At 40.0% G+C, this 24,274-nt stretch overlaps 1 protein-coding gene across 9 annotated transcripts; it reads left to right on the top strand.

Annotated features, from left to right (window-relative positions):
- Positions 1-2,998: 2,998 nt before the first annotated feature.
- On the top strand, positions 2,999-22,332 carry MTFR2 (mitochondrial fission regulator 2). 9 transcript variants are annotated; one of them, XM_074037093.1, is made up of 10 exons: positions 2,999-3,024; positions 3,941-4,057; positions 5,923-6,083; positions 8,240-8,344; positions 8,818-8,855; positions 10,146-10,258; positions 11,356-11,588; positions 13,231-13,588; positions 19,559-19,733; positions 21,975-22,332. In XM_074037093.1, exons 5-10 carry the CDS (start codon positions 8,832-8,834, stop codon positions 22,086-22,088), a joined length of 1,017 nt encoding a protein of 338 aa, XP_073893194.1. In that variant the 5' UTR covers positions 2,999-3,024; positions 3,941-4,057; positions 5,923-6,083; positions 8,240-8,344; positions 8,818-8,831; the 3' UTR covers positions 22,089-22,332. The 9 variants fall into 9 exon arrangements, with proteins under 9 accessions (XP_073893194.1, XP_073893192.1, XP_073893193.1 ...); XM_074037091.1 differs by having other exon boundaries at positions 2,999-3,311; positions 5,920-6,083; XM_074037092.1 differs by lacking the exon at positions 5,923-6,083.
- The last annotated feature ends 1,942 nt before the right edge of the window (positions 22,333-24,274 follow it).

The raw sequence follows: 24,274 nt of genomic DNA, 5'->3' as shown, positions 1-24,274 counted from the left end.
AACATGTTCTAGCACTTCAGATCCAGCATTTCACAGGTATTGTCTATGGCTAAGTTTACAAAGTGAGAGGGGGTAGCAAAAATCAGTAAATAACATTGGTATGTGGAAGGAACAAGAATGGAAGTACTTTGTGAATGACAGGTTTTCAAACATTTTTATCTAGATGGTGGTGACTCTGAAGTTTACCTCTTAAACTTCTCTCCTGAACTCCATTTTTTCTCTCCAACTCTTCCCTGGATAGTTCTGCTGGAACTTCAACACTCCAAACTGAATTCATCACCTGTACCCCATCCTACTGCAAACTGATGTTCTTTCCTTTATCCATTAAGCTAGTTGGACATCCCTATAAAGTGTATGTTCTGTCTTTTCCTCTCCACCGCTGCCCCCCCCTAAAACCCCCACCCCCAATAATAGATGCTCATCACTATCCCCAACTGCTGCATTGGTCTCCTAGTTTGGACCCTACCCATAAATTTAATCTTTATATTGCCATCTCTGGGATGTTTTTCAAGTGCAAAATTACAATCATTTTAAAACCAGAATTTAGTCATTGATGTCCTGTTGTCTGAACCTTAGCCATGATGAACTATAGGAACTCCCTATGAACTGTTTTTGGCCGCTTTGCCTTACGCTACTCCTTGTTCACTTATCTTAAAGTCTTACACCCTAGCAAAAAATTTCCAATTCCTGTTTTTGTTCTGAGGCCACTGAATGCAGCACATATTAAACTAGTAATTCATTCCACTTATGTGTCTCCGCCAGAATAAAATACTAGCATTTAGTATTGTGCTTGGCACACATACTGTAGTTATGTAATAAATGGTCCTTGAGTGTATAAATGAAAGAATGGTAATTCCATATTTATAAAGGCTTGATTTAATTTTATGGCTGCTGCTGCTTGAAACATGTACAGTCTGAGTTGTGTTAAAAATGTGCTGGGATTACAGGCGTGAGCCACCGCTCCTGGCCGAGATAGGTTCTTGATTGCTGTGTTGAAATCCTTAAAGGGCATTCCCAGATAAGAGACACTTTCAAATCACATAGGATCAGGAGACTGGTATTTGATACTTCCTTGTTCGATTTCCTCATTTTAACATGTTACATGTTTAAAGGACAAATCAGTCAGTAGGTAAAAAATCTTAGGGACATAGGCTTACCAGCTCAATATAATGAGCTAATTCAATATAATGAGCTAATAATTGACAACTAGATACTTTTACATGCAGCTTGTGAATAGCAAGTTTTCTGCCTGGATCAAACTGGGGGAGGGGAACACAGGAAAAACCTCAGAAAGCAAGCCACCATATTTTTTAACACTACTCAGAGACAACAGAAAAGCTAGCTTTGTGGTGTCAGAAAAGCTTTCTTGGACCTTATCATTCTAAGAGTTCAGGAAAATCTAATTTCATGTAAAAATGAGCAATGGAAAAAATGTCCAATCACATAAAAGGATTTTGTCAAAATGGAATTATGAATGCTTTAGTAAACCGTGGAGGAAATACCTCTAAAGAATTTAGAAGAAAGTTGTCAGCAAAGCATTCATGGATGTAGTATTTGACCTGGGTCCTCCTTGCTATCTAAATCAGTTGGAATATTAAGCTATGCTAATAGTGCAGCTGGAACAGTAGTGGTTCCCTTCTTATTCTGCAGGAATGTTTTCATTCTGACTCTGCTGTTTGATAAGAGAGTGGGAAAGGGAGGGGGTTATAAAGCCATGATTTATTCACAAGGGCATAGGGAAGGACAAGGAACTTGAGAAAATTGTGACTTACTCCATGTGGGGTTTCTGATCCATCATCATCCTTGTTCTGCACTTTCAACCATATCCAGCTCAGACTACTGGGCATATCACTGTAATTGCTATCAATTGTTTTGCTAGTTGCTTAGTCCCAAATCATTCTTTATCATCTTTTCTGTCATACCACATTTAGGTATTTTATTCAACAAACGAACTGAATGCCTATTATATACCAGACACTCTTCTAAAGCACTGGGGAAAGATACAGCATGGATCAAAACAAATTCCTGTTCTCCTGGAGTGTACAATTTTGTTTGGTGGTAGGGGAAGCATATCTGAATATGACGGTAAGTGCTATAGAGAAAAGCAAATGAGGGTTAGAATGGAAAGAGATGCCCCACTGGCATGTAAGCTCCAGGAGACAAGGACCTGCCCTGCTGATTAAGGCATTTTTCGTGCTTAGAATGGTGTCTGCTACGTAGTAGATATCCATTATTGGTTGAATGAGTAAATGATGTAAATTAAAAACTTATATTTTCAAATTATGTCAGTAGCAGACACACATCTTAAATTGTTATATTACTCCAGTGCACGTCTTGCTGAAGTTCAGAAGAGGAAGCTATTTCGTATGAAGCCAATAATCTCAAATCAGAAATGAAAACAGATACCACCTGTCATCACTTGCCGTCCTCGGCTAATCCAGGAGTGTCCGACCCATATTCGGTAGCCTGGATACTTAGGTGTATTTAGTGAACTAACAAATGCATCCTAGCCACTGCAAAGCTTCAGAACCCTCGGGGGTAGTGCTTGGCTTCTGCTAGTCCCACAGGTATTTTAATATTAGCTGAACAAATGAAATAACCAAAAAATAAATCGCGACTGTGTCAGGTGAACTTGGGAAGGCGGATGCGCTTAGGGTCCGGCTGTAGTGAGTAACGCACTCCCTGCGAAGAGTTACATGGAGTACGAACTCTGGCCTGCGAGTCCAGCTCACGGCTTTGTACCTTAAAACCTTGCCTTGCGCGAGCGCCGCCGTCCTAACGCGACCTGCCCTGCCCGTCATCTCCTATTGGCTGCCTCTCGGAAGACCCGCCTCTTGAGAAGGAAAAGCCGTCGCTTGCCGAATTGCCTGACGTCATGCAATGACCAATCAGAAGCAGCGATCTTCAGTTTTGCCCAGTGAGACTGGGTACGGGTCCTGGCCCGCGGAGTTTGATTTCGTCCTGGGATGCGGAAGTAGCTGTCCCGTCATGCGGAAGTAGCAGTCCAGTCCTAGGGACTAGAAGGTGGGTTGGTTGGGTGCGGGAGGAGGTGGGCGAGCTTCCCGTAACGTTACCTTGGCTGAACGTGAGGCTCCAGGGCTGGGCACTGGGTCGACCTCTTGTTCCTCGCTGAGGTCATCGTTACCGCCTGTGGCTGCAAGCCGAGGCGCACGGGTGGAAACTGGGTCGAGGTCTGGGTAGACGTCTGAGCGATGTGAACAAGGAGTGGCGCAGTCTGGAATTCGATTGAGAATTCCTAACCCCTCCGCTTGATGTTCTGGTGATTCCCGGGGTCTCGGCTTCGGAGGAAGGTGAGCAAGGCTACCACGCTGTGTTTGGAGAGCACCGGGAAGCTTGTGGCCAAAGCGAGGGACGCGATCCGGCTCTGGTCACGGCCTGTTACTAGATGGGTGACCAAGTCACGTCACCTATCTGGAATTCATGCTCGTTATTTTAAAAGAGCGAGGAGGGATGGGCAGTACTTCGATATGTGTGTGAGAAGAGCTGTTCATTTTTTAAAAACTTTGAGTCGGGCCCTTGCCTGCTTTCAAGGGTCGGCTAAACTCACCCATCTGCTGAGTCTCAGCCCAAAGCTTTCAGGAAAGCGAGCTTCGCTGTGGCATGTAACTTGAAGCCTTGCCTAAGTAGATGTCCAGTTTGTTCTTGATTGGTCTCTGTTAACTAGGCCCCTTCATAAGCTCAGACATCCTATGAGGTTTTAATGTAATTTAACCAATAAATTGAAATTTCCTTTACAACCCTCTCTTTCCCCCAGACTTCCCCTTCCTTTCTTTTTCTTTGACTTCCTTCAAAATAATGCTGGCTAGGAGAAATTAGTTGACGGTGTAGTGTGTATCAAGAGGACTTTTCCAGGTTATGTAGTACAATTTGTGTGGCATTTATTTGTCAAGAGTAACATTTTCTAAAATTTTCCCCAAAGGCACCAAGAAACTGATAATGTTCCTTTGAATTGGCTTCTGTATTTGCTTCATCAATGTCTCTCATACTGAATATCTTAAGAGAGATGCTGGAATATTTTGGCGTTCCTGTAGACCAGGTAAATATCTTTTAATGGATTGGAATGGATCTGTTGTATTTGTTCTTGGGTTTCATTTTGAAATGACTTGTATGTAGTCATTTGATTTAAGGCAAAATTGTTGCTTCTTTTTAGGTGGGACAAAGGTGAGTTTGCAATAGTATAGCTTTGATGGTTTGAGTTAGAAGAGGGATGAGATTATTGAGAACATATTTACCTGATAGGACAAATGCCAACAGAAGATACAAAGGAAGCAAAATACAGACATGACCTTCACAGAATTACATTTATTGCACAGATACATTAAAATTTCTATTCAGGGTAATTTATAAACAAGTTCAATATTTAAACCTCAATAAATCCAGAATAAATCTAATGGAAAGAGGGTGATTTAGGCCTGAGAATTATAAACTGTATTAGTCTGTTCTCATGCTGCTAATAAAGACATACCCGAGACTGGGTAATTTATAAAGGAAAGAGGTTTAATTGACTCACAGTTCCACATGGCTGGGGAGGCCTCACAGTCATGGCTGAAGGCAAATGAGTAGCAAAGTCACATCTTACATAGTGGCAGACAAGAGAACTTGTGCAGGGGACTCCATTTTATAAAACCATCACATCTCATGAGACTTATTCACTACCATGAGCATAGTATGGGGGAAGCTGCCCCCATGATTCAGTTATCTTCACCTGGCCCCCCCCTTGACACGTGAGGATAATTACAATTCAAGGTGAGATTTGGGTGGGGACACAGCCAAACTCTATCATAAGCAAATCAAATTTTATCTACTTGTTGAACATCTACTGTATCTAAAGACAATATGCTTGTTTCTGCAGGTAATACAGAGGAGTAATACATGGTTCTTGTATTCATAATACTTAAAATATGAAGAATAAGAAACAATAAAGATAACTGTAATATGAGATTGACTATAAGGAAAACAGGTGGGGTGAATTAGAAGAAAGTAGTCACGGATAATTTAATATTTTTTTAAAGCAAAAGTAAGTTGAAAAATGATGGTGCCATTATTATAAATGGGCATATTAGTATGAGAAAGTAGTTTGAATATGGAGATGAGGTGAGTCAGAGGTGATGTTAGAACATATAAGTAGAAATATCCTTCAGACAATTGGATATATATATATGGTTTTAGAATGTAGGAAAGAAAAAGATTCAGTTTTGGGGGTTACCTGCTTTGTTTTGATATTTGAAGCCATGAACCTAGATAATGGCAAATGTCGTTAGATGTGATTGAAACATTTTACATTGCAGTAATCAAGAGACTGAAGATAACAGCTGAACAGTTGTTTATCACTATTGCATTATTGGTGCCCCTAAGAATTTCTGTAAGTGGAGAATGGGACTGTGTTGGAATAGTTTGAAGAATGTCAGGAAGGGAAGTGGGATCAGCAACCTTCTTTTGAAAAGTTTGCTTGTGAAAAGAAATTGAGAGAGGCCATCAACCTGAAGGGGCTGCAGGATGGAATTTTTATTTTTATTTTTAAAGTTAAAAGTAACTTCAGCATATTTGTCATCACTCTGGAAGAAACAGACAGGAAGAAATTTAAGATACACATGAGAGAGTGATTAAACAACACCTTTGAGAAGGTAGTTGGGCAAGGGATCTAATTAAATAAGTCTTGGAAAGGAGAGAGACTCTTCTGCCTTAAAGAACAGAATGAAAGTGAGAGAGAGTGAAAAGAGATTTTTTTTTTCCCTAAGGTTGAGTCTTGCTCTATTGCCCAGGCTGGAGTGCAGTGGTGCAATCTTGGCTCACTGCAACCTCTGCTCCCAGGTTCAAGTGATTCACCTGCCCCAGCCTGCTGAGTAGCTGGGATTACAGGAGCCTGCCACCAATGCCCAACGATTTTTATATTTTTAGTAGAGATGGGGTTTTACCACGTTGGACAGACTGGTCTTGAATTCCTAACCTCAAGTGATCTACCTGCCTTGGCCTTCCGAAGTGCTGGGATTACAGGCGTGAGCCCCCGCGCCCGGCCTGAAAAGAGATTTTGAATGGAGCTAAGTAAGAGAAATGAAGTTGAGGTATGTCAAATTGAAGTTCTCGGTTTTCTCAGTAAGAGCAGAGACAAGGTCACTTGCAGGTAATGAAGTGGTGGGATTTGAGAAGGGATTTCAGAGATTGGAGACTGCTCTGGGCAATGTGGTATAGAATCTAACTTGTTATGAAGGGATTTCAGAATACCTGTGAGAACCCAGCTGAAGTCATCATGGAGTCATAGTTTTTCTAAATATTGTCGGTTTTTTTTTTTTTTTTTCCTAGCTAAGAGTAATTAGGGTCGTGTATTCATTAGCAATGTGGGAGCACATAATATCAAAAGAATGAACCATTTTTGAGTGACGTTGAACATATTACTGAAATAATTAACCAGAAAATCCATGCTTGGTAGGAAAATTAGTGAAGTCGAAATGTGGATGCTAGACCAGGAATAGAGGGAAGATGAAATAACAAGAATGATGAAGATGGCCAGATGTGGTGGGTCACTCCTGTAATCCCAACACCTTGGGAGGCTGAGGCAGGCAGATCACTTGAGCTCAGGTTTTCAAGACCAGCTTGGGCAACATGTTGAAACCTCGGCTCTATAAAAAATACAAAAATTAACCAGGCATGGTCGTGTGCACCTGTGGTCCGAGCTACTTCAGAAGCTGAGGTAGGAGGACTGCTTGAGCCCAGGAGATGGAGGTTGCAGTGAACCCTGATCATGCCCCTGCACTCCAGCCTGGGTGACAGAGTGAAACCCCATCTCAAAAAAAAAAAAAAAAAAAAAAACACCTCAAAAAGCAAACAACAACAACAACGAAAGTGGTGAAGATGTCCAGGGGCAATGAAGGAATGAGAGGAAGGACAGGAGTTTATTAGGATAGAAACTGCCGAGCAAGATAGGAAGGTATCATTTAAATTAACTAAGAGCTAACCCAACTCTTGGGTGACTGTATATGCCGTAGGTAGCCCTCATGGTAGCAAAGCCTCTATGCCTGTGGTTCTTAGCAGGGCTACGCAGATGAATGGTCTATAGAATATTTTAAATATAAATGCTCAGTCCTCCAAATATTCTACTAGTAATAGGTCTGGGATCTATATCCTCTAGGCTGTGAAATCCAGTATGATAGCCACTGGCCACATGTCACTTTTAAGTACTCAAAATATCTGAATTGAGATCTTCTGTAGGTGTAAACTATATAAGGGATTTTGAAGACTGAGTGTGAAAAAAATGTGAAATAATCTTAGCAATTTAAAAATATTATCCGTTGAGCATCACTCAAAACCTGAAATCTGAAATGCTCCAAAATCCCAAAGTACTTGAGTGCCAGCATGACACCACAATGGGAAAATTTTACACCTAACCTCATATGATGGATCACAATCAACACGCAGGTGCATAACCCACAGTTTACTTAGCCTGCTGTTGTTGGTTGTTGCTGTTGTTTAACAGCTGAGACAGGCTGTTTATTGGATGTTTTAACGAGGATGCTTATAGGATGCTACTTATATCTGTTGGGATATTAGGAAAAATGTCCAATTTATTATATCTTTTGGCTGGTGGGGGAGAGTGGTTCCTGTGGCAATGGTTTACACTAATTTGGGAAGCCCACACTAAAGGACGAAGTATTATTTGAGCTATAGTGGCACATTTTCACTTCTAATACCTTTTCAAGAGCTTACTGCCAGCAGATACATTTTGCTTTATGTCAATAACTCTTTCAATTGTCTAGGACCTGATTTATTTATTCCCTTTTTTATTTCTCCTTTAAAGGAAATTACATAAGTATACTCTGTATTACCTCGTTGCTTGATAAATTGAAATTGTCAATTTTTGGTTGGGCCAAAAAGATGGGATTTGTAGCTGGAGGAGGGGATGCAATTTTTTTGAACAAAGTTTCCTCCAGGGTATTTGAACATTATCAGAAACAGAACAAAATGAATTGTGCTTTTTAAGAGATCTTCCTGGAATGTATATATGTTTACTACCATCTTTTTTTAAGACAAATACTCATAAAGTTCTATTCTTGAAGAAAGGCTCTGCCATTCTATACTTCTTTTTAAAAATAAATGTATTTTACAGGACTCCCTGTATTTTTAAAAAAATGCCACCGCATCTTTTTTATATCTCCTTTTTTCATACTTATATAAATCTGCTTAATCAGAGTGCATTTTAATTCATACTTTATGTTTAAAATAGGTTTTGCTGATTTGGGAAAATAAAGACTATGGATCAACTAGGAGTATTGTTCGTATCATTGGGAAAATGCTTCCATTAGAACCTTGTCGAAGACCTAATTTTGAGGTAAGTTAGTCAACATAAATTGTTTAAGTACCAAGTACAAAATAATCCTAGGTACTCTTACAGATACAGGGTGGAACAACAAAGGAAGAAACATTTCCTGCAAGCCAAAAACCTTTAATTTACCCTTGGGAACAAGCCATTTCATATATGTTTTTGTGGTTTTGTTTTTTTAAATACAATCATGCATCATTTAATGATGGGGGGATACATTCTGAGAAATGCATTGTTCAGTGATTTTGTCATTGTGCAAACATCACAGAGTATACTGGCACAAACCTAGATGGTATATGGTCTACTGCGCACCCAGGCTATATGGTATGACCTGTTGCTTCTAGTCTGCAAACCTGTACAGCATGTTACTGTACTGAATACTGTAGGCAGTTGTTACATAATGATAAGTGTTTGTGTATCTAAACATAGAAAAAGTACAGTAACAGTCTAATAAAAAGATAAAAAATGTTACCTCTGTATAGGGCACCTACCATGAATGGAAGACGGGAAGTTGCTCTGGGTGAGTCAGTGAGTGGTGAGTGAATTTAAAGGCCTAGGACATTACTGTACACTACTGTAGACTTTATAAACACTGTACACTTAGGCTACACTAAGTTTATACAAAAACTCTTTCTTCAATAATAGATTAACCTTAGCTTACTGTAACTTTTTTATAAATGTTTTTATTTTGTAAAAACTTTTTGACTCTTTTGTAGTAACACTTATCTTAAAACACATTGTATAGCTATCCAAATATTTTTTGTATCCTTATTCTATAAGCTTTTTATGATTTAAAAAATTTTTTAATTTTTTGTACTTTTTAAATTTTTTTTGTTAAAACTAAGACACAAGCACACATGTTAGCCTAGGCCTACCCAGGGCAGAATCATCAGTATCACTGTCTTCTACCTCCACATCTTGTCCTATTGGAAAACCTTCAGTGGCAATAACATGCATGGAGCTGTCACCTCCTACGATAACAATACCTTCTGGAATACCTTCTGAAGGATCTTCCTGAGGCTGCGTTATAGTTAACTTTTTATTTTTTTTAATTTTTTTTTTAGATAAGGTCTTGCTGTCGCCCAGGTGGAAGTGCAGTGACATGATAATTGCTCACTGCAGCCTCAACCTCCTGGGCTCAAGTGGTCCTCCCACCTCAGCCTCCTGAGTAGCTGGAACTACTTGGGAGGTGCGTGCCACCACACCTGGCTAACTTTTTTTTTTGTCTGATAGAGACAGGATCTTGCTATGTTGTCCTGGCTGGTCTTGAACTGCTGGCCTTAATTGAGCCTCCTGCCTTGGCCTCCCAAAGTGCTGGGATGACAGGAATGCACCACCATGCTCAGCCAACTTTTCTTTTAAAGTAGAAGGAATACACTCTAAAATAATAATAAAAAGTATAATATAGTAAATACTCATGATAGGAATATTTCAGTTTCACTGTAATCTTATGTGACCCCATGTATATGCAGTCCATCATCAACCTAAACGTTACGTGGTACATGTCTGTAATGACATTCACAGATGGGCAAGTGTGAACAATAACTGAAGAGCTTATTTAATTTTATTTTGCATTTTATGATAGATGAAATTAACCAGAGGAGAGAATATTGCTTAGTGCTTAGACTTCAGCATAACATTTTTCTCAGTGTTCTTTCTTGCTAACAGGTGCATGTTTTTCTATTGAATATTCTTTTTATTTTTCTTTCTTTTAGATCATTAACTAATTTAATACCATGGGGCATGTGTCTTCTCCTGACTCCCTGCAGAGCTCTGACTTTTTTTTTTTTTTTTTTTTTTTTTACTTTAGTTGATCCCGCTCTTGAACTCTGTAGACTCTGAAAATTGTGGATCTGTGGTTCCTTCTTTTGCTGATATTTTGTATGTGGCAAATGATGAAGAAGCCAGTTATCTCAGATTTCGGTAATTTTATATGCTTACCTTGGGAAGTGGGCTATAAACTGAATTCTTGCTTGTGTCAAAGCTTGTTCCGATTGATGGAGCTTTTTTTGTTTTGTTTATCTTCAAACTGTGCTGTGCCCTACTGTATCTTCCTAGTAAAGAAGCCTGGCTGTTTTTCATTTTTTTAGCCAGTTTTTTTTTTAAATGCATATTTAAACCTAACACCAGACCTAGGAGGGAGTGGTTATCAAAGGGATATTAGAATCATATATTTAGCCAAAACTTACATAGTGTTTACTGTGCACCAGGCAATGATGTTAAATGTAATTCAAAATTTGGATGTGTTACTCCTAGAGAGTATTACCTTATATGTTAGTATATTCAGATACAGGCTCTAAGCACAGTGTCAATTCTTTAAGTATTCTGGCTGATGTATCAAACTGGCACCAATTTTCAAATAGTTAAAAGAACATACATTTCACCCTAATGTAATCCTGAATGTAAGACTCTTTATTAACTTATATAGAACTTCTAAATAAATTAACTTACCTGCATTTAAAGTTAATAAGTAGAGCAATTGCAGAATAATTATTTTTGTTTTATAATCTAAAAGCAGGGTTTCTTTTGTTCATTCCCTGGTCACTGAATGGTCCTTTATTGGAGGCTACATTCTGTTTATATTGGGAATACAAAGCTAAATAAGATGTTTTCCTTGTCCTCAGTGACTCTAGAAACAATCATGGGGGGTAGAGAGTAGTTTTTTTTTTGGAGACGAAGTTTCACTCTGTCAACCAGGCTGGAGTGCAATGGCACGATCTTGGCTCACCGCAACCTCTGCCTCCCAGGCTCAAGCGATTCTCCTGCCACAGCCTCCCGAGTAGCTGGGACTACAGGGCCACGCCATCACACCTAGCTAATTTTTAAAAATATTTTTAGTAGAGACAGGGTTTCGCCATTTTGACCAGGCTGGTCTCAAACTCCTGTCCTCAGGTGATTCACTGCCTCAGCCTCCCAAAGTGTTGGGATTACAGGCGTGAGCCACCGTGCCTGGCCTGAGAGTAGCTTTTATTTTGTTTTATTGTCTTCTGATTTTCATTTCTTGTTTTTTTCACCCACAGAAATAGTATATGGAAAAATGAAGAAGAGAAGGTGGAAATTTTTCATCCTTTGCAACTAGTTCGGGATCCACTGTCACCTGCTGTAAGACAGAAAGAAACAGTGAAAAATGATATGCCTGTAAATGAAGCTGCAATTAAAAAAATAGCTGCCCTTGAAAATGAGCTGACTTTTCTTCGCTCTCAGATTGCAGCAATTGTGGAAATGCAGGAACTGAAAAACAGTGCAAATTCTAGTAAGTAACACCAGGAGTTTTGTTTCAGTTAGATGATACTCATGGTATAGCCTATACCAACCTGTACAGCATGATACTGTACTGAATATAGTACATACAGTAGCATACAGGAACATCTAATATTTAAGTGAGTACAATTCTGAATAAGTACCATGAAAACATTAAATGCACATAAAAGGATGTTGGATATACAAAATTATTATATCTGATGTTTATTCAAGATAAATTAAGACACATTTGTAGTGAGGGGATGGCTTTGATTTAAAGAAGAACTAGCTTTACTATACTAGAAGATTGTATTTTTGTATTAAAAAGTCTGTTGTCTTCTATGTAAGCTTTTCTTTTCTTTCTTTATTTTTTTTTTTTGAGACGGAGTCTCCCTCTGTTGCCCAGGCTGGAGTGCAGTGGCGTGATCTCGGCTCACTGCAAGCTCTGCCTCCCGGGTTCACGCCATTCTCCTGCCTCAGCCTCCTGAGTAGCTGGGACTACAGGGGCCCACCACCATGCCTGGCTAATTTTTTGTATTTTTAGTGGAGACAGGGTTTCACCGTGTTAGCCAGGATGGTCTCGATCTGCTGACCTCGTGATCCACCTGCCTCGGCCTCCCAAAGTGCTGGGATTACAGGCATGAGCCACCGTGCCCGGCCCTCAGAAAGCTTTTCTAACTCTTCATGAAAGCATTGGAGATTAAAGAGGAAGAATGCATTGGTTTGAAAGAGGATATAGGTTTGAGGATATATGTTTATAGTTTTTAGTTATTGCTGCTACACTTCCAGCAAGTTGAGGTGAGTAATGTTTTCCTGATGATTGTTTTATAAATTTATAGAGATACAGCTTGCTTTAAACATATGCACACACACACACACAACGTGTATGTATTTGTGTATGTGTGTATAAAATGTAAAGCAATCTAGGTACTGAATGCTTTTCACAACAGATTTGGCTGTAAAGGGCTGTGTGTAAATATAATTGCTAAAAATGGTTTAATATGTATACAAATGCATAAATACACATAATTTAATATATTTATACAGTATATATTTATAACATAATTTACATATAAACACATTATATAATATACAATAACTTATATTTATACATAATAAGTAAAATGATATATAACTATACACAGTTTTCTTAAGCAATCATGTTTACCCACAGTCCTTTAGGAGCAAATCTGTTGTGGAAAAGTTAAATACTCAGTACCCATCTTAAGCTTTGCTTAGAAAATAATATGCTTATTTCTCCAATGTCATTATAGAGTGAATACATCAATTTGTATTTCTAACTACAAGTTGTTGATTATGTTTTAGCTTTTTAAAATAGAGGATGAAGTTCAGAGTGTATGTGAATTACTGAAAAAACACATTTTTTTGTTTGTTTGTTTAAAACGCATTCTCCAACCCCCTCTGCTCTTGGGCCCACACTGAAAATTCCTAACTGGATTAAAAATGAATTCACAATTTGACCTGACTCTTAAATTACTAAGCAGATGGAATTGATTCTCTTTCCTTGCTACTATATCGCTACTTTTAGTAGCATTACAGAAATTGCTCCTGTTTTGGTTCTAATTAGTGTTATTAATATATATTACGTTAGAGATAATTGTGCATGATTTTGTAATCAACCACTTTGTTTGTAGGTTCCTTTGGCTTGAATGACAAGCCCATTAGTTTGGGCCAGTTGTCATCATCGCGGGCTGCCCGTCTGAGTGTGGAGCCGGATCAGTTTCCAAGTTCAGTGCTTTCTTCTCCTCCTCCTCCACCACCACTTCCTCCTCAGTTTTCATCTCTCCAGCCACTGTGTTTTCCTCCCGTACAACCAAGATCTAGTAATATTTGTGACTCAGATAATCCAGCTACTGAAATGAACAAACAGAACCTGGCTGCTAATAAGACCAATTATAGTCATCATTCAAAAAGCCAGAGAAATAAAGATATTCCAAACATGTTGGACGTTCTGAAGGATATGAATAAGGTTAAGCTTCGTGCAGTTGAGCGGTATGTTGTTGTAATTTGAAAAGTGAACTGAAATTTTGTCAATTATATGTTTAGAAAAATTATTATGTTTATGAAAATTAACATATATGTCTTTTTTCTTATTCTTTACCCCTGAATACCTATCCCAGAGATAATGACATTCAATTATTTTTGACTACTACTTCTACTGTTTCTTATCACCATATTTTTGAAACAACATACTTATTTGCTATTTCTTGATATTTTAATTATATTGACTTCCAGTTGTAGGATATTAGGAATATATTTTCTTAGATATTCTACACACACACATCTTGCTACATTTTCCTGAAATAGTGAAACCACAATCTTTAGTTAAATGAGTATTCAAAATTAATATCCTTATTATAATGGTAAACATCCACAGTAAGCCATTTCTCATATTGTAACCCAGGCTAGAGGGCAGTGTTGAAATTATAGCTCACTGCAGCCTCGACCTTCTGGGCTCAAGTGATCCTCCCACCTCAGCTTTCTTAGCAGTTGGGACTATAGGCATGTGCCACCATGCCTGGCTAATTTTTGTATTTTTTGTAGAGATGAGGTTTCGCCATGTTGCCCAGGCTGGTCTCGAACTCCTGAGCTCAAGCGATCTGCCCATGTTGGCCTCCCAAAGTGCTGGGATTATAGGTGTGAGTCACTGTGCCTGGCCCCATTTCATATATTTTGACTACATTTTGTTTGTTGAATAATTTTTTTAGAGTTAATAATTGCCTCTCTGAGTTGCATTTGTGTGTGTGTGTGTGTGGTGAAAAAACATAATGAACTCTGTTCTGTTAACAGATTTTTATGTGTGTAATACGGTATCATTAACCATAAGCATAATGTTGTACAACAAGTCTCTAGAGCTTTTTCATCTTGCATAACTGAAATTTTATACTCATTGAACAGTAATTGTTTCCCTCTCCCCTCATCCCCTGGCAACTGCCATTCTTCTTTCTACCTCTATAGTTTGATTGCTTTATTTTTTATTTTATCTTATTAAAAAAAAATAGAGACAGGATTTCACTGTGTTGCCCAGGCTGGTCTTGTACTACTGGGTTCAAGTAATCCTCCTGCCTCGGTCTCTCAAAGTACTGGGATTACAGGCGAGAGCCACTGTGCCCGGCCTAGTTTGATTACTTTAGATACCTCATATAAGTGAATCATGCAGCATTTATCTTTTTGTGACTGACTTATTTCACTTAGCATACTGTATATTCTATTATATGTATATATCCTGTTTCTTAATCCATTCATCTGTTGGTAGACATTTAGTTTGCTTCCATGTCTTGTCTATTGTGAATAGCGCTGCAATGAATGTGGGTGTGTAGATATGTCTTTGAGATACTGATTTCACTTCTTTTGGATAAGTACCCCGAAGTGGGATTGCTGGATCATAGGGTAGTTCTATTTCTAATTTTTGGATGAACCTCCATTTAGTTCTTGGTGGTTCTCCTCGAGGATCCCTCTGTGCCCAAAGGATTTCCTTCGCTTACCTCTTGAGCATTCTTGCCCCCTTTTTTTCTATGCTTCATCACTGATTTCCTAAATATCATATCTTCCTGTAGCTTCTGGAGAAACATAAAAGGTAGATTAGTTTAATACTTTGCATGTCCAAAAATGTTCTTTTATTCTTTTTTTTGAGACGGAGTCTGGCTCTGTCGCCCAGGCTGGAGTGCAGTGGCATGATCTTGGCTCACTGCAACTTCTGCCTCCCGGGTCTTGGTTCAAGCAATTCTCTTGCCTCAGCCTCCCAAGTAGCTGGGATTACAGGCACGTGCCACCATACCCAGCTACTTTTTGTAGTTTTAGTAGAGACGGGGTTTCACCATGTTGGCCAGGCTGGTCATGAACTCCTGACCTTACCATCCGCTGGCCTCAGCCTCCCAAAGGGCTGGGATTACAGGTGTGAGCCACTGTGCCTGGCCCACATTTTTAATTTTTAACAGCTGTTTCTTTTTCTTCACGTGCTTCTTTTTAAAATCTTTTTGGTTTTATTGGTCTTATCCCACTGATAGTATTAAAAGTATAGGTTTAAGTTTTTCTGTCTTCTTGAATTACTCTATTTTTTGTGAGTTTCTTTTTTCCTTTTAGCTTTGATCTCTATCTTTAGTTTTGTAGCCTTGTGTAAGCATCTGGTGATTCTTATTTAAAAATGAGACAAGGAAAAGCTGATTGCATGTTATTTGTGTGAGGTGGGCTTATCAACTTGGGGGCTTCACAATTTAGTGATTAGGGAGAGGACCATTTTGTTGGCCACATCCCAGAGCTGTATGTCTTTTCTTTTGGGCTACAGGATTTTCCTTAGAAAGTTCTTCAGTCACCCTCATGGTCAGGAGGGGTGGGGATTACACAGTGGGTGCAAGCCAGGTCATTGGAGAGCTGAGTGGGGAAAGACGAGCAAGAGAGAAGTGTCTATTCAGCACAGACTTTTCACTCGTGCCCCACGCTCTCACTTTCATCAGCTTTCCAGCTTCCAGCATCTGGTTGCAATTCTTATCTCCTGTCCCCCTTCTAATCTCTTTGTCCTTGTGGATATATAGACCTTTTTTATTTCTTTACTGTCATTTTAGTAGGATTTCACAAGGTATTTGCCATGTTTACCTGGAAATCCCTTAGTGAGGTTTTTGGTGAGAAAATAGATGTATTTTCTGTATAGTAATAGTCCTAGGACAGATAAGTCAGTTCCTTTTTTAATGAGGTTGTGAGTTTGTTCCTTGCAATGATGCAGAAGGGCTCATTTTAAGTGAAATCCTTGTGAAGAGGAAAGAGAAGGGAAACCAGTAACCAAAGGAAGAGCCTGAGGCAGCTTGTTGAGAAAAATCCCATGGCTGTAGGTGCATGCCTGGCCCCAGCTAGATCTTGTACTTATGTCATCAGGCTTAGTATCAAACAGCAACTCTGTGACTGTTACTATCACTGGAAAAACAACTAAAAGACCAGTAGACTCTGCCTCCTGTCCGCCTGCTCTCTCCTGAATTGCCTGTACAGCTAACTTTGTTTTGTACATTGCTGAGCAATCAGATGAGCTCTCTTACCTCTTTACACCTACAGATTCCCCATGCAGATTCCCTGCCTTCCGTCTTGCTGTTGTGAACGAAGTGTCATCATTCATGGCTAGGCTCTTCCTTTGGTTACTGGTTTCCTTTCTCTTTCCTTTTCACAAGGATTTCACTTAAAATGAGCCCTTCTGCATCACTGAATCTTCCTTCTTTACCTCATCCTTCTCCTCATACCTAAGTACTTCCCATCTTCAGAACACATGTACTCTCAGCCGTTGTTCTGTTCTGCTCCCCTTTCTAATAGGAATTCTTGAAGTCGTCTATAATTTGTTTCTATTAATGCCGCCTTCTACCCACAGTGACTCCATTGGAAACTGCTTCACTAGTGACTCTCCATGTGGCTAAATCTAGTGGTCTCTTTGCGTTGCTCGTCTTACTTGACTTCTTGGCAGCATTTGATACAGCCCATGGTGGTCTCCATCTCCTCCTTGGACACTTTCTTTTTTTTTTTTTTTTTTTTTTTTGAGACAGAGTCTCGCTCTGTTGCCAGGCTGGAGTGCAGTGGCACGATCTCGGCTCACTGCAACCTCTGCCTCCTGGATTCAAGTGATTCTCCTGCTTCAGCCTCCCGAGTAGCTGGGACTACAGGTGTGTGCCACCATGCCAGGCTAATTTTTGTATTTTTAGTAGTAGAGACGGGGTTTCACCATATTGGCCAGGGTGGTCTCATCTCTTGACCTCGTGATCTGCCTGCCTCGGCCTCCCAAAGTGCTGGGATTACAGGTGTGAGCCACTGCGCCCAGCCTGGAGCACTTTCTTTACTTGGTTTCTGAGAAAGCATACCCCCAGGTTTCCTCTGACCTCATCGGCTATTCCTTCTTATTCCTTTAACTCTTCCCCCTGGGCCTGGTCTTTAAATGTTGAAGTACCTGGTTCAGACCTCAGTCCCCTCTCTTCTCTGTCCATGCTGTTTCCTTTGGTGAGCTCACCTAGTCCTGTGGCTCTAAATACCAGCTGTATGCTTATGACTCAAATGTTTATTTTTCTAGCCCTGATCTCTCCTCTGAGCCCGGGTGCATACACCCAAATTCCTACTTGACATCTTTATTTGCCTGTCTCACAGGTATCTCGTTTCACAGGTCCAAAATAGGACTTTTCCTTCCTACCTGTTCTTTTCCGCCACCTTGAAAACCTGTTCTTTCCCATGTCTTTTGCATCTTAGCAAATGGCAACACGATCACCCGGTTGCTTAAGAACCAGGAATCAGGCCAGGTGTGGTGGCTCACACCAGTAATCCCAGCACTTTGGGAGGCCGAGGTGGGCAGATCACTTGAAGTCAGGAGTTCAAGACCAGCCTGGCCAACATGGTGAAACCCTGTGTCTACTAAAAACACAAAACTTACCTGGGCATGGTGGCGCACACCTGTAATCCCAGCTACTAGGAGGCTGAGGCAGGGGAATTGCTTGAGCCCAGGAGGCGGAGGTTGCAGTGAGCCACTGCACTCCAGCCTTGGTAACAAAGCGAGACTCCGTCTCAAAAAAACAAAAACAAATATCTAGGAATCATCATTCGTCTTTATTTTCCGTTCTATCTCCCACACTTCCCATCAGCACATAGCTCAATTCTATGGACCCTCTTGACCTCCACTGCCACCTCCCCAGGCCAAGCCCATTCTTATCTAGCTTGAACTTCCGCAGCAGCCTCCTCAGTGGTCTGTTTTCATTCTTGCCTCGTTATATTTTCTGCAGATAGTGACCAGAAGTCAGATCAGGCCATTCTGCTGCTTCAGACTCTTCTGTGGGTTTCCATTGTGCTTTGAATCAGTTCCAGAGCCCTTGCTGTGTCCGTAGGTCCCTCCAGGAGCCAGCCCTCGCTTCTCTCGCTGAACTCCTCTCCTATGTCCCGTGTTTGTCCACTGAGCTCCAGCTGCAGTTGGTTTCCTTTTTCCATTTCTCACACATGCCAGGCTCCTTCCTGATGCACCCCCAGATGTTTACACTAAAACTGACCCCTTGTCATTTTCTTAAAGAGGATGTTGCTTCCTTAAAGTGGCTTTGTTTCTGATCATGTCTCATCTAAAGTGCTTCTGTCCCTAGTCGCTACTACATCTCCCTATTTTTTATTTTTTAATTTAGTTTTTTTTTTTTTTTTTTTTTTTTGAGACAAGGTCTTGCTCTGTCACCCAGGCTGAAGTGTAGTGGTGCCACGACTCACAGCAGGCTTGATCTCCTTGGCTCAAGTGATCCTCCTGCCTGAACCTCCCAAGTAGTTGCCTGGCTAATTTTTAATTTTTTTGTAGAGATGGGGTCTCGCTATGTTACCCAGGCTGCTCTCGAACTCCTGAGCTCAAGCAGTCCTCCCACCTTGGCCTCCTAAAGTGCTGGGATTACAGACACGAGCTACTGTGCCCAGCCTCTGTTTGGTTTTATTCACAGCACTTATTACCATCCAAATGATCTTACTCACTAGTATATTGATGATAATCTTGCTGTAAGAATAGGAAGCAGAATACTCCCAAAGCATAAAATGGAGCTGGATGTAGCAGTGGGCATTCAATGAAGATTGAATGAATGAATGCCCAAACCGATGAACAATTTGCCTAATTTTTTTTTTTTTTTGCATGAACTCTAGTCCTTTTAAAAGTTCTTATTTGAATTTTCCTACCCATTAGGAAATTAGAAAATTACAATAATAAAGATCTTCAGCATAGTGACATCTGACAAATCTCAGGTCCTAACAGGGTTATGGCAGAGTCCCAAGTCAGATCGGTTCTTGGTTTTTCTGATTCTTCATTCATTGTGCTTTCCTTAGTTCATTGCAAAAATTTCTTGAAGGTTAGATTATTTTCAGTCTCTTGAAGACTAATTAAATTGTAAGATATTATGCTTGTATTCCTGCTATGTTTGTCAACAAGGAGCTAAAATTACATCCAAGTTTTAATAAATTCAATTTTTTTTTTTAAAAAAATAGGTCACCTGGCGGTAGACCCATTCATAAGAGGAAAAGACAGAATTCACATTGGGATCCAGTTTCTTTAATATCTCATGCACTTAAGCAGAAATTTGCATTTCAAGAAGATGATTCTTTTGAGAAAGAGAATAGATCTTGGGAATCTTCCCCATTTTCTAGTCCAGAAACTTCAAGGGTAAGCTACACTAATGGAATATTAATTTTTCAGTTTTTCTCAGATGTATTGTTTATGTTACAGCTTTGTGTTCAAGTTCTCTTGAAGTAATTGTGCAGAATGGGCTATATAATTGTTTATTGATGCTGCTAATGTTTCTGGGGGTTTTTTTGTTGTTAATTTTATATGCTCATTTTCACTTTTAGCCTATTATGAGGTCTTTTGAAATAAAATACTTAATTTTAAAAATATTTGTGCATATGTTTATAATGACTTATCTTAGGTGCCAATTTGATGTTGCCATCTGCAGTATGAACTGGGTGTCTGACAGTTTGAGAGGGCCGGGGAAGAATGGTGCAATAGATTCCCCTTAACCATATGGAATGTGAATACGCCAAGAGTTTTCTCTGTCAAATATACAGACTTTGGATATTTTGTTGAATCTAATGTTAACTCTGCATATAAAAAAGCAAATGGGATTATAGTTATCTTTAGTGACAGCACTTACTGGATGCCTAGGATGACAAACACTGGATTTTAAGCATTTGAGCCTTAAGACCACTATTTACTTGAAGTCTCTTTTCTTAAATTTAGAAGTAATTCTAATTTTGGGGTGGTTTTCACATGTCTTAATTTAGTTGAGGTAGTATTAACACATAAAAATAAGCCCTGGACAGGAGTGTGGAAGAGGAACAGCATCTACAGTCAGCTAGATAGCACTGAGGAAGGACAGATGTCAGCAGAGGAAGAAACTGGAAAGCTCAGATGCATTGAGTCCTCAAAGAGTGTAACAGGGCCGGGCGTGGTCATCCCAGCACTTTGGGAGGCTGAGGTGGGCAGATCACTAGGTCAGGAGTTTGAGACTAGTCTGACCAACATGGTGAAACCTCGTCTCTACTAAAAATACAAAAATTAGCCAGGCGTGGTAGTGTGTGCCTGTAATTCCAGCTACTCAGGAGGCTGACGCAGGAGGATTGCTTGAACCTGGGAGGCAGAGGTTGCAGTGGGCCAAGACTGTGCCACTGCACTCCAGCCTGGTGACAGGGCGAGACTCCATCTCAAAAAAAAAAAAAAAAAAAAAAATGTAACAGAGTGGAGGGACTTGTCACACACACACATTCCCACTCCAGTGCTAGCAACCTCTTAGCTCACCATTGTGTGTGTGTGTTTGTGTGTGTGTACTTTAATATCTGATGTTTAGCACGTTGACTTAGAAAATTATATTCTTTTAACTATTTAAGAAGACAAGGCCGGGCGCAGTGGCTCAAGCCTGTAATCCCAGCACTTTGGGAGGCTGAGGTGGGTGGATCATGAGGTCAGGAGATCAAGACCATCCTGGCTAACACAGTGAAACCACATCTCTACTAAAAATACAAAAGAAATTAGCCGGGCGTGGTGGTGGGTGCCTGTAGTCCCAGCTACTTGGGAGGCTGAGGCAGGAGAATGGCGTGAACCCTGGAGGCGGAGCTTGTAGTGAGCTTAGATCGTGCCACTGCCCTCGAGCCTGGGTGACACAGCGAGACTCCATCTCAAAAAAAAAAAAAAGGAAGACAAGAAGTTTGCTTTAGAACTATTACCATAAAAATGCAAATGTGTCTAAAATAAATGTTTAATTTTATCATTTGTAGAGCAATTTGTAACTTGCAGAGTATCTTTTTTACTCATCTCACTAGATCTTTATAGCGGTAACCTCCTTCCCCCGAAAAATATGAGGAAAATGAGCCCTGTAGTGCCTATAATCCCCTATATAAGGGGCAGAGCAGAGACTAGAACTTGGTTTCTTAAAATTTCAGGATGTTTGAAAACCTGCAGTTATCTGAGAAGTTCCCGTAGGCGGGACACACCGTTTCCCAGTGATAGTGGATAAGCGAAGTGTTACTAGCTTGTCATTTACTGCTTGCTGTTAGTTTAGTGTCTCTCGCACTTTCTTTCCAACCAACTACAAGTTTTTTAGAGAATCATCATTTTTTTTTTTTACGTAATTTTTAGCACTTAATTTCAGGCTGGGCACACAGGGACTCAAATTTTAGTTGCCTAAGAGCTCAGTCTGTGCCGCTGAGAGTGTCTCGTTCACGTTTGTCCTTGGCTCTGAGTGTAGTACCTGATACACAGCCAAATAACGATGTATTATAGTAATACATACAGTAAGTAAATATTGTGTGTTAAACCTCAGAGGGTCATCGGCCCTTTGTCTTGCCATTCTTTTTTTTTTTTTTTTTAACATTAGAATAATTTGTATGTTAAATATTTGCTTTATTTCAGTTTGGACATCACATTTCACAGTCAGAAGGACAGCGAACTAAAGAAGAAATGGTCAACACAAAAGCTGTTGACCAAGGTATCAGCAATACAAGCCTTCTAAACTCAAGGATTTAAACTCAACTTAAGGTTGAGCCTTAGACTTCTAAAACTTCTTCCTGGATGATAAATTATTCTTAGAAACTGATTTGGACTGTTAAAGGCTAAAAGTAGATGTATTTAAAGACTTTTCTTGACACATTTTGCCTACACTTGCTATGTAAATACCTATGCCTGTCATTTTTGTTTCCTTTGTTCCTTCTACATTTACACTCTGTTCTTCTGTACATAGAGCTTAAAATAAACATTCCTTTTGAACTTGCTTGTGTTTTGTAGCAATTCAAATTCATGTTTTCTCACCACATAGTCTGACCTTTTTGTTTGTTTGTTTTTTGTGAGGAATTTCATAGGTAGTTTCTTGGATAATAGAAATGAAACATAAGTTTGCAACAGATATTTTGTCCCTCTTCACCCACATACTAATGTGATATGGAAATTTACATGTTTCCCTGAACCCTTCAGACTGTATGCAGCAGCCAGGGAGCTCAGGTCACCATTGCAATGGACTCAGCCCCACCCATTCTGCCAAGCTCTTCACTTTCAACAAAGCCCAGGTTTCCTACAGTTTTCTTGTTGTGGCAGAGAGTTGCTTGCCTGGCCCCACCTCCATTCTCAACCCTTTCTCCTGGCCATATTCCAGTTAGGAGTGGCTGTGGGGCAGTTATGACCATGAAGAAAAGGGTTAGAATCACAGAGATGACATTGCTGAGCTGTTGAACCAACATCAACAAGTCCTGTTTGCAGACTTCTTGTCAGAAAGATATATTAGAAAAATATGCCCTGTGGGTTTTCTGTTACTTGCAGCCAAAAGCATTTGTAATGACACCACAAGCATAGTGTAGTTTTTTTGTTTTTTGTTTTTTTTTTTGTTTTTTTTTTTAAGAGATAAGGTCTCATTCTGTTGCGCAGGCTGGAGTGAGTGGTGCAGTCATGGCTCACTGCAAGCTCAAATTCCTGGGTTCAAGTGATATTCTTCCCTCAGCCTCTGAAGTAGCTGGAATATAGGTGTGCACTACCATCCTGGCTAATTTGTAGAGACAGGGTCTCATGTTGGCTAGGCTGGTGTCGAACTCCTGGCCCCAAGTGATCCTCCTGCCTTGGCCTCCCAAAGTGCTGGGATTATAAGCGTGAGTCCCTGCTCCTGTTGTAGTGTAGTTTCAATGCCTGCCTGTTCATTATTCCTTCTGTGATTTTTTTTTTTTTTTTTTTTGGAGACAGGGTCTTCCTCCGTTGCCCAGGCTGGAGTGCAGTGGTGTAGTCATGACTCACTGCAGCCTCCAATTCCTGGGCTTAAGTGATCCTCGCACCTCAGCCTCCCAAGTAGCTGGACTACAGGCACATACCATCATGCCTGGCTAAGTTTTGTATTTTTTGTGGAGATGGTGTTTCACCATGTTGCCCAGGCTAGTCTCAAATTCCTGGGTTTAAGTGATCCACCCGCCTCAGCCTCCCAAAGTGCTGGGATTACTGGCATGAGCCACTGCACCCAGCCTGTGATTGTTTTTGATATTTCTTATCTAGCTACCAACAGTTTTTGTTCTTGCTGTTGTTCCTGACTCTCTTAAATGTTTTCCCCACCCTGACTTTTCTCATTATCCTTGTAATAAGATTTTTTTTTTCTCTTGAAATAACTTTATTTTCCAAGTAGGTAGGCTTGCATTTTCAGTTTTCTAGTTTCCTTGTTCAAAAATATGTAATCAGCAATCCCTCAACAACCAGCAGGAAGATACTATCCTCTGCCAAGTGAAGTATATTATTTCTTGACAAACCCCAAGTTGGTTTTTTGGTGGGCTTTTTTGTTCTACATTAGAATAGATTTCCTGCCTTCCCAAAGCACATTTCAACACCAGTGATGCATTAGAATTGAGTTGACTTTGTGCTCCCTGGTGTTTCGAAGTATAACTCCTGGTATCCTGGGGGACATGACCATATGCCCTAAAATCCTGGGAAGCCTCAGGGGCCTTATTTTGGGCTCCCGGTAACTGCTGTGTTCACTTTAGAATTCTTGAGGATTGGGGATTCAGTTTAGGCCTTCCTCATGAGCCTATACATAAATGACCTGATGCCTAAATGTTATAAAATCCAGATTTGATTACTTTTAAATTTGATGAAATTACTGTAAATGCTGATGCTTTCTCTCGAAAGTTATGTTAATAGCTTCTTTTCCTGACTTCTCCCTCTTGCCCTGGAAGAGTCCCTTCTCC

Source organism: Macaca fascicularis, chromosome 4 (assembly GCF_037993035.2).
Source record: "Macaca fascicularis isolate 582-1 chromosome 4, T2T-MFA8v1.1".
Classification (NCBI taxonomy): Eukaryota; Metazoa; Chordata; class Mammalia; order Primates; family Cercopithecidae; genus Macaca; species Macaca fascicularis.
Note: the sequence above shows the minus strand (reverse complement) of the source record. Positions and strands in the feature narration are given on the sequence as shown.

Bases quoted from the DNA above. Each gene is read 5' to 3' on its own strand.
- MTFR2 (XM_005551919.5), top strand. From the start codon at position 3,995: ATGTCTCTCATACTGAATATCTTAAGAGAGATGCTGGAATATTTTGGC. The intron at 8,345-10,145 runs GTAAGTTAGTCA...TTTTTACTTTAG, and splicing joins GTCGAAGACCTAATTTTGAG to TTGATCCCGCTCTTGAACTC. The intron at 19,734-21,974 runs GTAAGCTACACT...GCTTTATTTCAG, and splicing joins CTAGTCCAGAAACTTCAAGG to TTTGGACATCACATTTCACA.